We start from the raw sequence: 12,421 nt of genomic DNA on the forward strand, positions 1-12,421 counted from the left end.
ACCAAGTTAATTACACCCCCTGACTGTTACTGCACAGCATGCAGGGGGAAGGGTTGGTGGAACAGCTTCACAGATGTGTGCATGTGTGCGCGCGTGCACACACACACACATGGTGATACACATAAAATAAAAATACCTGCTGGCTATTCCTTCACAGCTAGCAGGGGGGGGGTGCATTCTCTCTCTCTCTCTCTCTCACACCCACACCCACACCCACATCATTGTGGGGAGTGCCACACACGGAAGCGGTTGATCCACATTTCGTGCTGGTCTTGGATGTAGTGGAGTTGAGCAATGTCCTGCTCCAGAGCGTCAATACGCTGCAGCACTGTAATGGCAAGAGAAAGTATTTAGATTTCGCTTGTTGTTTCTTGTTCCCAACCACCCTTAAATTTTGTTAAGGTGGAGGGAACTTACCTTCCTGGCTAAGCCCCTTAAGCTGTGCGAAGCTGGCCTCCAGGTGAGTGATGCAGGCAACCATTCCTGCTTGCTCCTGGCCCGCAGCCTCTGGTTCTACTGCAGGGCCTGCTTGAGGCGGGGTCTCTTCTGCAGCATCACCTAGAACAACGAACATTCAAATATATATATATATGCACACACGCACACGCACACACAATCTACATCTGTACACAAATGTGTATAGCCTTATCTCCATCTTTGCATCCATATATCCACACATATATCCACATATGCTTCTCTGCTGATTCTCTCTGTGTACATATACAGATGTATATGCACAAACACACATGCACACATGCATCTGTTGTTGTGCATGTATATATGTGAAGGCATCTCTATGTGCACTCAAACTTATACCTTTATGAGGCTACATATATATGTAATGTTTCAAGTCTATGCACATAGATTTTGCATACAACTCATCTTTGCACCCATAGATATCTGTCAGAACATGTGCACGCACATGTATTGATATATATATATATATATATATATATATGGAGAGAGAGAGATGCAAGCACATGTACACATATATGTCGGATCATATAATCGCAGATGACCACTCGAAGAAATACTGTTACAGATAAGCAACCTGTCCTCCTTCTTCGTGGTCTCTGCGAATCATACAAATGAGTTAAGACTGACAAGCTTAGGTAAGGGGCAGAGGGAGTGTCCTGAAACCAAGTAAGGTTCAAACAGAGTGTGTTTATTTTCCAAAATAAAACTCCTTGGAACCAGGAACTGTGTCAGTCATTGTTTGGTTCCTCAATAATAGCACTAACCTGTGCCGGGTAAGGCACATCAACAATAAATAAGGTCATGCAAGGCCTTAGTAAACCATTAGAAGCACATGAAGCACACTGAATCATAAACATGTCAAGAATATACATGGAGTACAGAGCAATCATGGCAAGAATACACATGGAATGCAGAGCAATCAATAGAATGTTATAGAAAGGCCAGTCTTGGCACAAACACTTCCCTGAATACATGAAGAACATTAACTGTAAAACATGTCAAGAAAACATGGAATGCAGTTGTCAGGCTCCTGTTTTCAGGTCCCTCTTCCAACAAGAGACTGTTCTTTGAAAGTAACAGCTTTATTGAAAAAAGTGATACATACAACAGAAGTGACTTTTTTGTCAGGAATGAAGATGTATAGTAACATATGGTTTATATAGCCCCACAAAGCAAACCCACCCCATAAAGCAATAAAGTAAATTAATTGGATGATTCTTTCCCGCGCAGTCAGGAATCTCCCCCCCAATGATGTAATGTCCTCCAGTCTGGGATCTTTGGCAAACTCTCAAAACAATTAAGTTCCCACACGGCATTATCTCCTCATTGCACCTGTGATTTTGAAGCATATACATTCCCCACAACTAGACTAAGTAATAATGAACCTTAACAGCCTATAAGTATAATCAAGCATAACTATATATCCCATCATCCCACAACCCAACATATATAGCAGCATCTAAAATATAATAGCAGCATATTAAAGTACAATGAATATATTACCATAACACCATATAAGCAATAGCAATAGGCCCTTCATGTTTCAGTTCCCCCTCCCATCACACAGACCTGTCTCTGGCTGGCAGGGTAACTCCCTAGCATTCCAATCCTAACAAGCAAGCACAGAGTCTAACAGTCAGTCTACCACTTTCTAGTATATTCCATTATTAACCCAATACACATTAAACCCACTAATAATATTTAAACAAAACCCTAAACTTATAACCCTCATGACAGAAACCCCAAATGAATAAATGAATGCAGGGGATTTCTGACAGCAGTGCACTTAACGTAAACCTGAAACTAACACTGCTCTTCCAAAGGCAGCATCCTGTTTGGCCCTTGTGTCCAGCCTATAGTGTTTAATAAAAGTCATTGACTGAGACCAAACAGCAGCTTTACAGACATCCTCCAGAGAGACCCCAGTCAAGAATGCAGAGGATGCTGCTACTGCCCTAGTTGCATGGGACCGAGCCCTGGCCGGGAGAGGTCTGCCCAAGACTTCATAGCAGAGGTGGATGGTACTGGCCACCCATTTAGAAAACCTCTGTGCAGACACAGGCAGTCCCTTCTTCGGCTCTGAGTAGCATTGGAAAAGTCTCTCGGAGCGGCTCGAACCTGCAGTTCTGTCCAAATTGAAGGCCAGAGCCCTCTGAACGTCCAAGGTGTGTAGACTGTGTTCGACCTCTGTGGTTGCGTTTGAGGCCAGGGTAGGCAATACAATGTCCTGACACATATGAAAAGCAGATACCTCCTTAGGCAAGAAGGTGATGTCAGTACGGAGGACAACCTTGTCCTTATGGAATCTAAGGAAAGGCTGGTCCCTTCTTAAGGCACAGAGTTCACCCACATGGCAGGCAGAGGTGATGGCCACAAGGAAAGCAGTCTTCCAAATCAATAGTCTCAAGTCCGATGTGGCCATGGGCTCAAAGGGCTTGGATTGTAAGGCACATAACACCGCATCCAGGCTCCAAGCCGGGGTCGGAACCGAGGCTGGGGGATGGAGATTACCACAGCCTCTCAGGAAACTCTTAACAAAACGGTCCCTGAAAAAAGAAGGTTTGCCCTCAAACTGGGAGTGAGAACAAATAGCAGAAAGATAGCACTTAATAGAGGCACAGTCCCACGTCCATAAGCAGCATCAAAAACTCCAGCACCATCCGAGTCATCACCTGCATCGGGGAGAGGTCTCCTTCTGCAAGAAAGGACAGGAACATCCTCCACTTGGAAGCACAGGACCTCTGGGTCGAAGGCTTCAAAGCAGCAAGGATCACCATCTGCACCGAGTTGGGCAGCAAGGCTAGGGACGAAGCCTCCAAGCCACCAATGGTAGACTCTCGATGTCCGGATGCCAGACCCAGCCCTGCTGGATTGTGAGCAGGTCGGGACGGAACTTGAGGTGAAGGAAGTCTCTCCCGGAGAGGTGGAGAAGGGACGGGAACCACGGCTGTCTTAGCCACCAAGGGGTGATGAGGATTGCATCCGAGTGGTTTATTGTCATCTTGGACACCACTCTGATGATCATTGGGAATGGTGGGAAGGCGTAGAGCATTTCCCCTGACCAGATGAAACCAAACGCATCTCGGAGGGAGTTCTTGTTGTGCGCCCAGGAGCAGAACTGGGGACAGTGGCTGTTGCGGGTGGTCACAAAAAGGTCGGTCTGAGGGGTTTCCCATCAGTCAAAGAGATCGCTGACCGCCTCTGGGTGAAGCCTACACTCGTGGCAGACAGCTGAAGATCTGCTGAGCTGGTCCGCCAACTCATTCTCCTCTCCCGGCAAATAGATCGCTTGGAGGAGAATCCCTCTCGGGATGCACCAGTCCCAAATCTGTAGGGTGATGTTCAGCAAAGTCCTGGATTTGGTGCCTCCTTGCTTGTTGATATAATACATGACGGTCGTATTGTCCGCCCTTAAGAGGACCACCTTGTTGGTGACACTGGATTCAAATGCTCTCAAAGCCTTTTCCACAGCAAGCATCTCGAAAGCAATGATGTGGAGACCTTGTTCCTCCGGAGACCACTTGTCCTTTACTAACAGATTGAGCAAGTGGGCGCCCCAGCCCTCTAAGGACGCATCCGTCATCAGGGTTAATGGCAGCTGAGGCTGGTTGAAAAGCATGCCGACGCAGACGTTGCGGGAGTCTAGCCACCAATGCAGGGAACAGGCCACAGGTCTCGGAACGGTGAGCCATTTGGACGGAGAGTCTTCCACTGGATCAAAGACTGACAGGAACCATGACTGGAAAGGATGGAAGTGAAGCCTTGCCCACAGGGTTACAAATGTTGTTGAAGCCATGTGGCCTAGGTCTACCTGGACGTCTCTGGCCCTCACTATTCTGTGGGCTAAGCAGGCCCTAATGGCTGACGAAAGAGTCTGGAAGCGGTCCCGAGGGAGATAGGCGATGCATTCTTCGGAGTCGGGAACGGCGCTGATGAATTTGGCCTGCCTGGATGGGGTGAAGCAAGACTTCTCCCGGTTGACGATAAGTCTGAGGGATGCCAGCAGAGTCAATGCGAAGTCGACTGCTTCCCACAACTCCTCCTCTGAGGCGGCCACAAAGAGCCAATCGTTTAGGTAAGGGAATACTCTGTAGCCCTTCTGATGCAGATATGCCACGACTGGAGCCATACACTTGGTGAAGACCCTCAGGGCTGTGGCAATGCCGAAGGGAAGAACGTTGTAATGGTAAGCGTCGGAGCCGAAGGCGAAGGCGAGGAATCATCTGTAGGAGTTCCGAATTCTTATGTGGAAATAGGCATCCTTCAGGTCGACCGTCACGAACCAGAGTCCCTGGTGAAGCAAAGGCAGAATAGAAGCCAGGGTTACCATATGGAACTGATGATATTCAAGGAAGTAGTTCAGGGCTCTTAAGTCTAAGATGGGCCTGATTCCCTCCGCCAGCTTTAGGTACTGTAAAGTATCTAGAAAAGAAGGCCCTAGGGCAGGGGTTCCCAACCTGGGGGGTGCCAGGTTGGGAATCCCCCTGTCTCCCCCTCCCCTTTTCTCTGTGGGTGCCGGCGCTAGTGCAGGCACCGCACGCGAAAAAGGGGAGGGGGGCGGGGGTCCCTCCTCCTCTTTCCCTCCTTTCCCACGGCTGCCAGATAACCGCGGGGAGGAAAGGAAGGGGCGGGGGTCCTTCCTCCTCCCCTCCCTTCTCGCGGCAGCCAGACAGCCGTGGGGAGGAAGGGAAGTGACGGGGGTCCCTCCTCCTTCCCTTCCCGTGGCTGCCAGACAGCCGCGGGGAGGAAAGGAAGGGGCGGGGGCTGCCTCCTCCTCCTTCCCTCCCTTCCCACAGATGCCAGCCAGCCGCGGGGAGGAAGGGACGATGGGGGCTGCCTCCTCCTCTTCTCCCCGCGGCTGCCAGGCAACCACAGGGAGAAGGGGAACAGGACTGCAAGCCCCAGAGGCCCTAATTGGTTGGGAGGCTGGGACTCCTGGCCGCAAAGCCTGCTGGGGCTTGTAGGCGGCCGGAAGCCCCGCCCCTTCCTGACCTCCCAGCCTATCAGGGGGCCACAGGTGGGACTTTCGTATCCACTGGGGGTCGCGGACTAACCAAGGTTGGGAAACACTGCCCTAGGGAATGTCTCAGGCTCCTTTGGCAAGCAGGGTGCGCACTTCATCAAGAAGGGTGTCTGAGGGGACAGTGGAAAGGAAAGCTCCAGTTGGAGGGAGCACTTCGAACCCAAGGGCATAACCCCTATGGACAATATTCAAAACCCACGTGTCGGTGGTGATAGAGGCCCAGGTGTTGCAGAAAGGTCTCAAAATAGAAAGGAAGGAAGGAGCGGAGGGGACGAAGCACGCAGGAGCCCTTCAAGACTTCTTCTTACTCTGGTCAGTGTCCTGCCGGCGAGACTTCCAATACCGGGCAAGGATGTTGCACTGGCCAGAGGAGGAGGAAGACTGGGAGGGATACCTTTGCTGGAATGGACAGTCCTGATGGTAAGGCCTCTGGGACTGACCTTGTGACTGCCAAGGGCGATGTCTCTTCCTGAACGGTGAGATGGAAGTAGAGGACATGCCGTGTTTCTGTGGTGTGGCCTTCATCCTGTATTTCCTGTTCAGGCGCTTGTCAGTTTCAGCATGAAACAGGCCCGAATCGTCCATTGGCATATCCTCTATGGCCGACCTCACGTTGGGGTGTAGATTGGAGCCCCGGAGCCACGCATGACGTCGGAGTGCCACTGATGCTGCCATGGCCCTGGCGGAGCAATCAGCCACATTCCTCGAGGTGGCAATCAGCCAGCTGCCTATTGAATGCACCTCGTCCCTAATCTCGATGAGCCTCCGTTGAACGTCGTCAGGCACGTCAGGTATTACCAATGAAATTCCCTCCATCAAAATTTGGAGGTATGCACCCATGCAAGCATTGTAATTTATGGCTTTCACTGCCAGAGCCGAAGCAGAATATGCCTTCTTGGCAAGGCCATCAATTTTCTTCGCCTCTCGGTCAGCAGGCGAGGTGGCTTGCTTGTGGGTGAAGGTCTGTTGGGCCCCTTCTACTATGGCTGAGTTCTGCTTAGGGTGGGTGGTCAGCCACGCACAATGGGAGGACGAAATTCGATAGAGGGACTCGATCTTACGAGAGGAGCCCACTAGGGATGCCGGTGAATCCCATGATCGTTTGATGATGTTCTCGAGAGACGGAAGGAGCGGGATCGACGGTGGTGTTGGGACCCGGCCATAAACCTGCCGCTCTACAGGGTCCTTTGCCCCTTCTTCGGGATAGGACAAATCAATATCCAACGCGGTCGCCATCTTAATTATGAGCTCAGTAAAGGAGCGTACATCATCCATTGGAGATGATGGTTCCGGGTGGTGCAACTCCTGGGGCGATCCTTGCGGGGACATTTTGGCATCCGAAAGCTCTTCGGAGGACTGAATGATCTCTGGTTCTGAGTCCGAATCCAATTGAATGAGCTGCTGCTCAGGGTGTTGGGCTGGAATGGAAGTCAGTTCCGAAGTCGGTTGTTTTGACGCCCGATGTGTTGGGGTCGAAGGGGGAGGCCTGGATACCGTCGCCGAAGGCCTACGTCTATCAGGTAGCTTCAGGCGGTCACAAAGCATAGAGGTGAAACGTTGCAATGCCAGCTCCCTTGACACGGAAATATAATAACAGTCTGTCTCAGAGTTGTAAAAGAGGTTGGAATCGTCTTGGATGGCTTCCTCATGGGAAGAACGTGGAACAGGAGTCGGCAATCTGTGCCAGGAAGACCTGGAGCCCTCATCTTCTGAATGTAGAAAGGGGACAGTAGTCATCCGTGAAAATCTGGAGGAAGAGTCGGTACCAGAGCGATGGTGTAAAGACAATGCAGGGTCGCCCCTCTTCTCCCCTGCAGGGGGCTTCTTGCTACTGGAAGCATGCCCATCCTTCTTGGACCCTGTTCTTGGTTCCAAAGGTGTCTCTACTGCCTTGGACTTCTTAGGCAGGGGTGACCCGGATGCGACTTCCAGCTGATATCTCTTCTTAGAGGACTTGGAGTGACCCTCTGATGTCGAGGAAGGCTTCAAGGTCGACCCCGACGACTTAGGCTTGTCCATGGACTTAGAGCTATCCTTCTTGTCTTTCTTGCCGGACGAGGACTTTGACACTGAGGTTTTGGTCAAAGAGGGCTTGGGGGGCTTGGAGGCGCTCTTGGAGGCCTTGGAGGGGTCTCTGGAGGTGGAGGCAGTCTTAAGGGCCAGAAACTCGGACCCAACAGCCTTGGAAGGCTTGGAGATGGAACCCTCGGAGGCAGCCGCCTCAGTACGAGCAGGTGTCAACTTTGAAGAGGAACCCTCAGTCCCCGATGATTTATGGGGGTGCTTGGAGGGTTTTGTGGTGGCACTGGGTCTATTGTGACCGCGGACCACATGGCTGGCAGCGCTGGGTTCATCAGAACCATAGGCCACAACTACAACCGGTGCGGACACCACACTGGAAGGGCTGCCGTGGGCAGAAGTTGCAGAGGCCAAAGAAGAAACTACGGGAGCCGAAGCAGGTCGGGGGTCCCCCTCCTGGGACTTGATCACCCCTTGGGTAATGGCAGACGTAAGTCGAGACTCATGATTTGTCCTGGCCTGTGAAGTCATCGATCTACACAGTGGACAGGCCTTGGCGTCATGCTCTTTTGCAAGACACAGCAAGCAAGTAGAATGCGGGTCTTGAACTGGAACCTTGCCTCCACTCACGTCGCAGTTCTTGAAAGGAGCCGGAGACATGCCAACCAATATCGACAAAACTGATAGGGAGAAGCGATAAGTGAAGTCAAAAACAAGCCAAAAGTCCAACAGTACATGGGGGTGATAGAGAAGATGAGGTCAAAACTGTCCGAGCTCAAAAATACCAGTGATTCAATGGAAAAAGCAAGCGAAGTTCCCTAGAGCAGCCAACGCAGTGGAAAAAAGGAACTGGGGAAAGAGCAGGAACGCAGGGGCTTTATAATGGGTGGGCGGGGTTACCACAAAAAAGTTTCTATGTTGCAAAGTTAACTTTGCCCAGTGATTCTAGAAGTTTCCGAACAGCACTGCAAGCGCAATGAAACCCATTTGTATGATTCGCAGAGACCACGAAGATACACACACACACACACACACACACACACACACACACACTGTATTTTCTGGCGTATAAGACTACTTTTTAATCCAGGAAAATCTTCTCAAAAGTCAGGGATCGTTTTATACACTGGGTTTCATCTTATAGGGTGGGTGCTGAAACTTCCGAGCCAGACTGGAGAATCTGTGGGCTTTGTATATAATCCAGTCCAAGCAGGCTTTGTATACAACAAGTTTTCCTGCTAAGTACCTGCATGTCATAAGTATTTGAAATAAAATCACCATATTGAAATCAAATCTGACACTTTTTTGATTTTTATTTAAGCAATTATATGTTTATATATATTTATATCCATAAGCATACCTTCTGGGTGATGAGGTGGACTGCCCTCTTCCTTCTGATGAGATTGATTGTTGAGGGGCGACCTGGGATGCCTCCCCCGGCATGCTGTGTAGAGGAAGAGGAGACACAAGTGCAGAAATGAGCTCAGGTGCCTGAAGGCAACTCATAACAATCCAGTACAGGTAATGTGAACAAGAATGCGACACTCATTGGCTGCAGAATTCCGGTCCATTCTCAGACTACCCGCAAGCATCCAAAGATGCCACATCTACTCAAAATATTGAGGTTTGCTGTGTGGGGAGGGGCAGTCGCCATGCGCGTGCATGGCGTAGCAAAAAGAGATGTGCATGAACTTGACCTTTGAGGCCACCTGGATTAGGGAGCGCTCAAATCCCTGCCTCTGGAGCTTCCTGGCCAGACTTGAATATATTGCCTTGTTGGGGTGGGATGTGGACCCCATGATGACATCGAGGTCCACATCTCCCTCCAAGCAGTGGAAGAGGTACTGGACCTCCCATCAGTTCACAGGTCCTCCCTCTGGGCATTATGGAGAGGAAAGGCCCAAAACTCTCAAAGGCCCAAAAACACATGGTTTGAGAAGTTTTGATCTTGCCCAGTTAAACTTTTTGCTGGCCAGCAGATGGCACTCTAGGAAGTGTTTGCACATGCACGCTGGACTGCTGGCTTACTTGCTGTTCATGCAATAGAGGAATAGCCATTCTGCATGTCGCTTGCAAAGAGAAAGGAGATTGGGACCGTTTACCTTCTATATTTCATGTTATTGCGTGAAAATACAAAGCAGGTCTGGCATCCGCCTTTGGAAAAGGAAGTGGAGGGGGCACAAGACAACAGAACACACAGGTGGTTCTCTCTGCTTTTCACGTTTTAGTGTGAATATAAGAATTTACCTCTGGAAACGGTAAAGGGAAATAAATAGGGACCTGGGGAACCCCTGGGGATTACACTGTTGCTTGTTTTGCTGCATGAGGACTCCTTCCCAAGGACATTTATAGTCTGCAAAGTCTGCATCCTAGGAAGTCCGGCAGACAGGGGGGAAAAAGGCACCATTAATGGGGTTCCCCCCCAAATTTTCACTTTATAACATGAAAGTAATTTCAGTGCTGAAAAGGACGTTATTCATGTGATCACATTAACGCTCCGCTTTGGGTTTTTTCTGAACTTGCTTTTCTTTTGCTGCCCAAACTCTAATAAGCCTCCCAGAGCAGCGACAAGAAAAGGAAGCAGGGAAGAGGAATTTTGTGAGAACATTCTGAAATTTTGTGAGAACATTCTGAAATTTTGGATTTGCTGTATTGGGGGGATGAGGAGATTTCAGTGATTTCAGTTCCTGTGCTATGTCAAATGCTCAGTTCATAGGATCATAGAAACATAATTTGGTGAATTATAGTTATTGTCGCCTTATAATCTCAAGTCCATGACTTTTATACAGGCACGTTTGCATCCATTTCTTTCAGATGGCCAGTGCCTGGCCCCAAGACAAAAGGGAATGCTGTTATATATCAGTGACCTTTCTATCCCAAATGTTCTCCAATCAGTCGAAGGAATAAAAAAATTCCTGCCCTCTATCTCCATCTCTATTTCCCCTTCTATCTTTACAACTAAACATTGAAGTGGGTCTGGCTCTGGACTAACACTTTTATGGACTTGAACCTGTATCCATCAGATCCTATAATTCTTGCAGTGCCTGTTTTCCATTTGTAACTGTTTTAGATTAGTTACACTGCAGAAACGTTTTGGTCCTCAGGATTTTAGATTTTGATACTTTACAAGTGGTTGTTTGAGATCTGGTAACCATCCTACAATTCCATTCTTACACTGGGTAAAATACTGTGATCCTTTCTCTGATTTGCTCACCAATTTCTATTATTTAGCTTTTGTCCATCTTTTTGGTCCATTCTGATCATTTTGATTTTTGTTCCTGTACCCTGGAGAATTACCTATTTCTTATGATTTGGTATCATATGCAAATTTGATAAGGATGCTCTCTATTCTGTCATCCATGTCTTACATATTTATTCATATAGTGCGCCTATTTTTTACATGGGGGATCCGTTCCAGACCCCCTGCATAAAAAAGCAGGTATGCTCAAGCACCATTGAAAATAATGGGGCTAGTGCATGTGTGGCAGCAGTGCAGTGGTGGTGACAGCGCGGGCGTGCCATGGGAGCATGCCCCATAAATCTTAATGAGATGCGCTGGCCTTTGTGCTCCACGCGTGGCTTTCAACATATGCTGAAAGCTGCGGGCGCACAGTATTAGTCTCTTCTTTCCCTGTTACCTAGGAGAGGAAGAGGTTTTCCTGGAGCTATACACCGTCTTGGAGGAGGAGCTTGTTCCTGTGGACATGCTGGGCATCCAGGAACCAGAGGAGCAACACAACAGTGGAGAAGGTGTGGTGAAATGTTCTTCTGAAATATAAACACTAGCTCCCTATTTCTTTCCCAATTATGTATACAGGATGTGCAATAGGAAGATTAAAAAAAGGACCATCGAGGTGAACCCACTCCAAGGCTTGAAACCCACTGTACACTTGCTAGAGTTTACATGTTTTGAAGTGATATTAAGAATTTAAATTGTGTATACTAAATACTAGAGATAGGAAAAAATCTCCATGGGTCAAAATGCAAAAGATCTCTGCACATTACCTCTCCTTCCACATTATGCTTTTAAGTCATTTCACTGTGAAAAGCGAGTGTACAAGGGAGGACCAGCAGTATGGCCACATGGAAGGCGACATTCACATCACTATATAGTGAATAGGCATCACTATCTTGTAGCTTGTCTGCTCGGCTCTGTTAGTGGGCCCTGCATCAGTTAATGAAACCTATGTCACGGGGTGGGGTGGAACACCACCCATCCTCTATAAGGTGGTTTTGGGACATCCCCAGCTTAAGGTTTAGATAGCCAGAAACACAGATAGAGCAATGCAAGCCCAAGGTCGGTGAATGGACAATGGGAGAGATAGAAAGTAGGCAGTAATAGATAGGCAAGTACTTAGAGATAGAGAGAAAGGCATGTGGCTAGATAGCGAGAGAGTTGACAGAGAATAAATGTGTACAGGAGTGATAGAGAAATGTTAGTGCTAGGTTACAGAAAGAGAGAAAAATGCTGGATATATGATCTTCCTTTTTTTAAAAGAACAACATGTATGTGCTCTTTAAAAGAAAAGTTGTGCTAAGAACACACAAGAAAAACAACTTACCAGCTTCTGGTCTAATACCGAGCTGTAAAGTAACCTCCTCACAGAGAAATAGAATGTGCAACACTTAGGGTGCCAGAAAGACACATATACATGTAAAAGGGATCTGTGAGTCCTTGTATACCAGAAGTTGAACATGAGTCAATAGTGTCATTTGTCAAGCTCCAATTTCTCAACATCCTTTGTTGAAATAAGGAGCCCACAACTGGACACAGAATTCCAGGCAAGGCCTGACCAAAGCACAATTCATGGTACTATCACCCCCCCCCCCACTTTATGTACAGATAATAAATCTATGGATGCGGCTTTTAAGTGCATAGTTTTTTTTCCCTGCCTGGAGAAG

General features: G+C 48.4%; 1 protein-coding gene across 4 annotated transcripts in view; it reads right to left on the reverse strand.

The window, feature by feature from the left end:
- Positions 1-1,144: 1,144 nt before the first annotated feature.
- Positions 1,145-12,421, reverse strand: part of LOC121921062 (serine/arginine repetitive matrix protein 2-like) — a 148,693-nt gene continuing 137,416 nt past the window's right edge. For all 4 annotated transcript variants that reach the window (XM_042448537.1, XM_042448535.1, XM_042448536.1 and 1 more), the window contains 3 exons: positions 8,880-8,963; positions 5,941-8,199; positions 1,145-4,768 (listed from right to left, as the gene is read on the reverse strand). In XM_042448537.1, coding sequence (XP_042304471.1) covers positions 4,332-4,768; positions 5,941-8,199; positions 8,880-8,963 — 2,780 coding nt within the window. In that variant the 3' untranslated portion in view covers positions 1,145-4,331. The remainder of the gene's footprint in view (positions 4,769-5,940; positions 8,200-8,879; positions 8,964-12,421) is intronic.

Source organism: Sceloporus undulatus, chromosome 2 (assembly GCF_019175285.1).
Source record: "Sceloporus undulatus isolate JIND9_A2432 ecotype Alabama chromosome 2, SceUnd_v1.1, whole genome shotgun sequence".
NCBI classification, from domain to species: Eukaryota; Metazoa; Chordata; class Lepidosauria; order Squamata; family Phrynosomatidae; genus Sceloporus; species Sceloporus undulatus.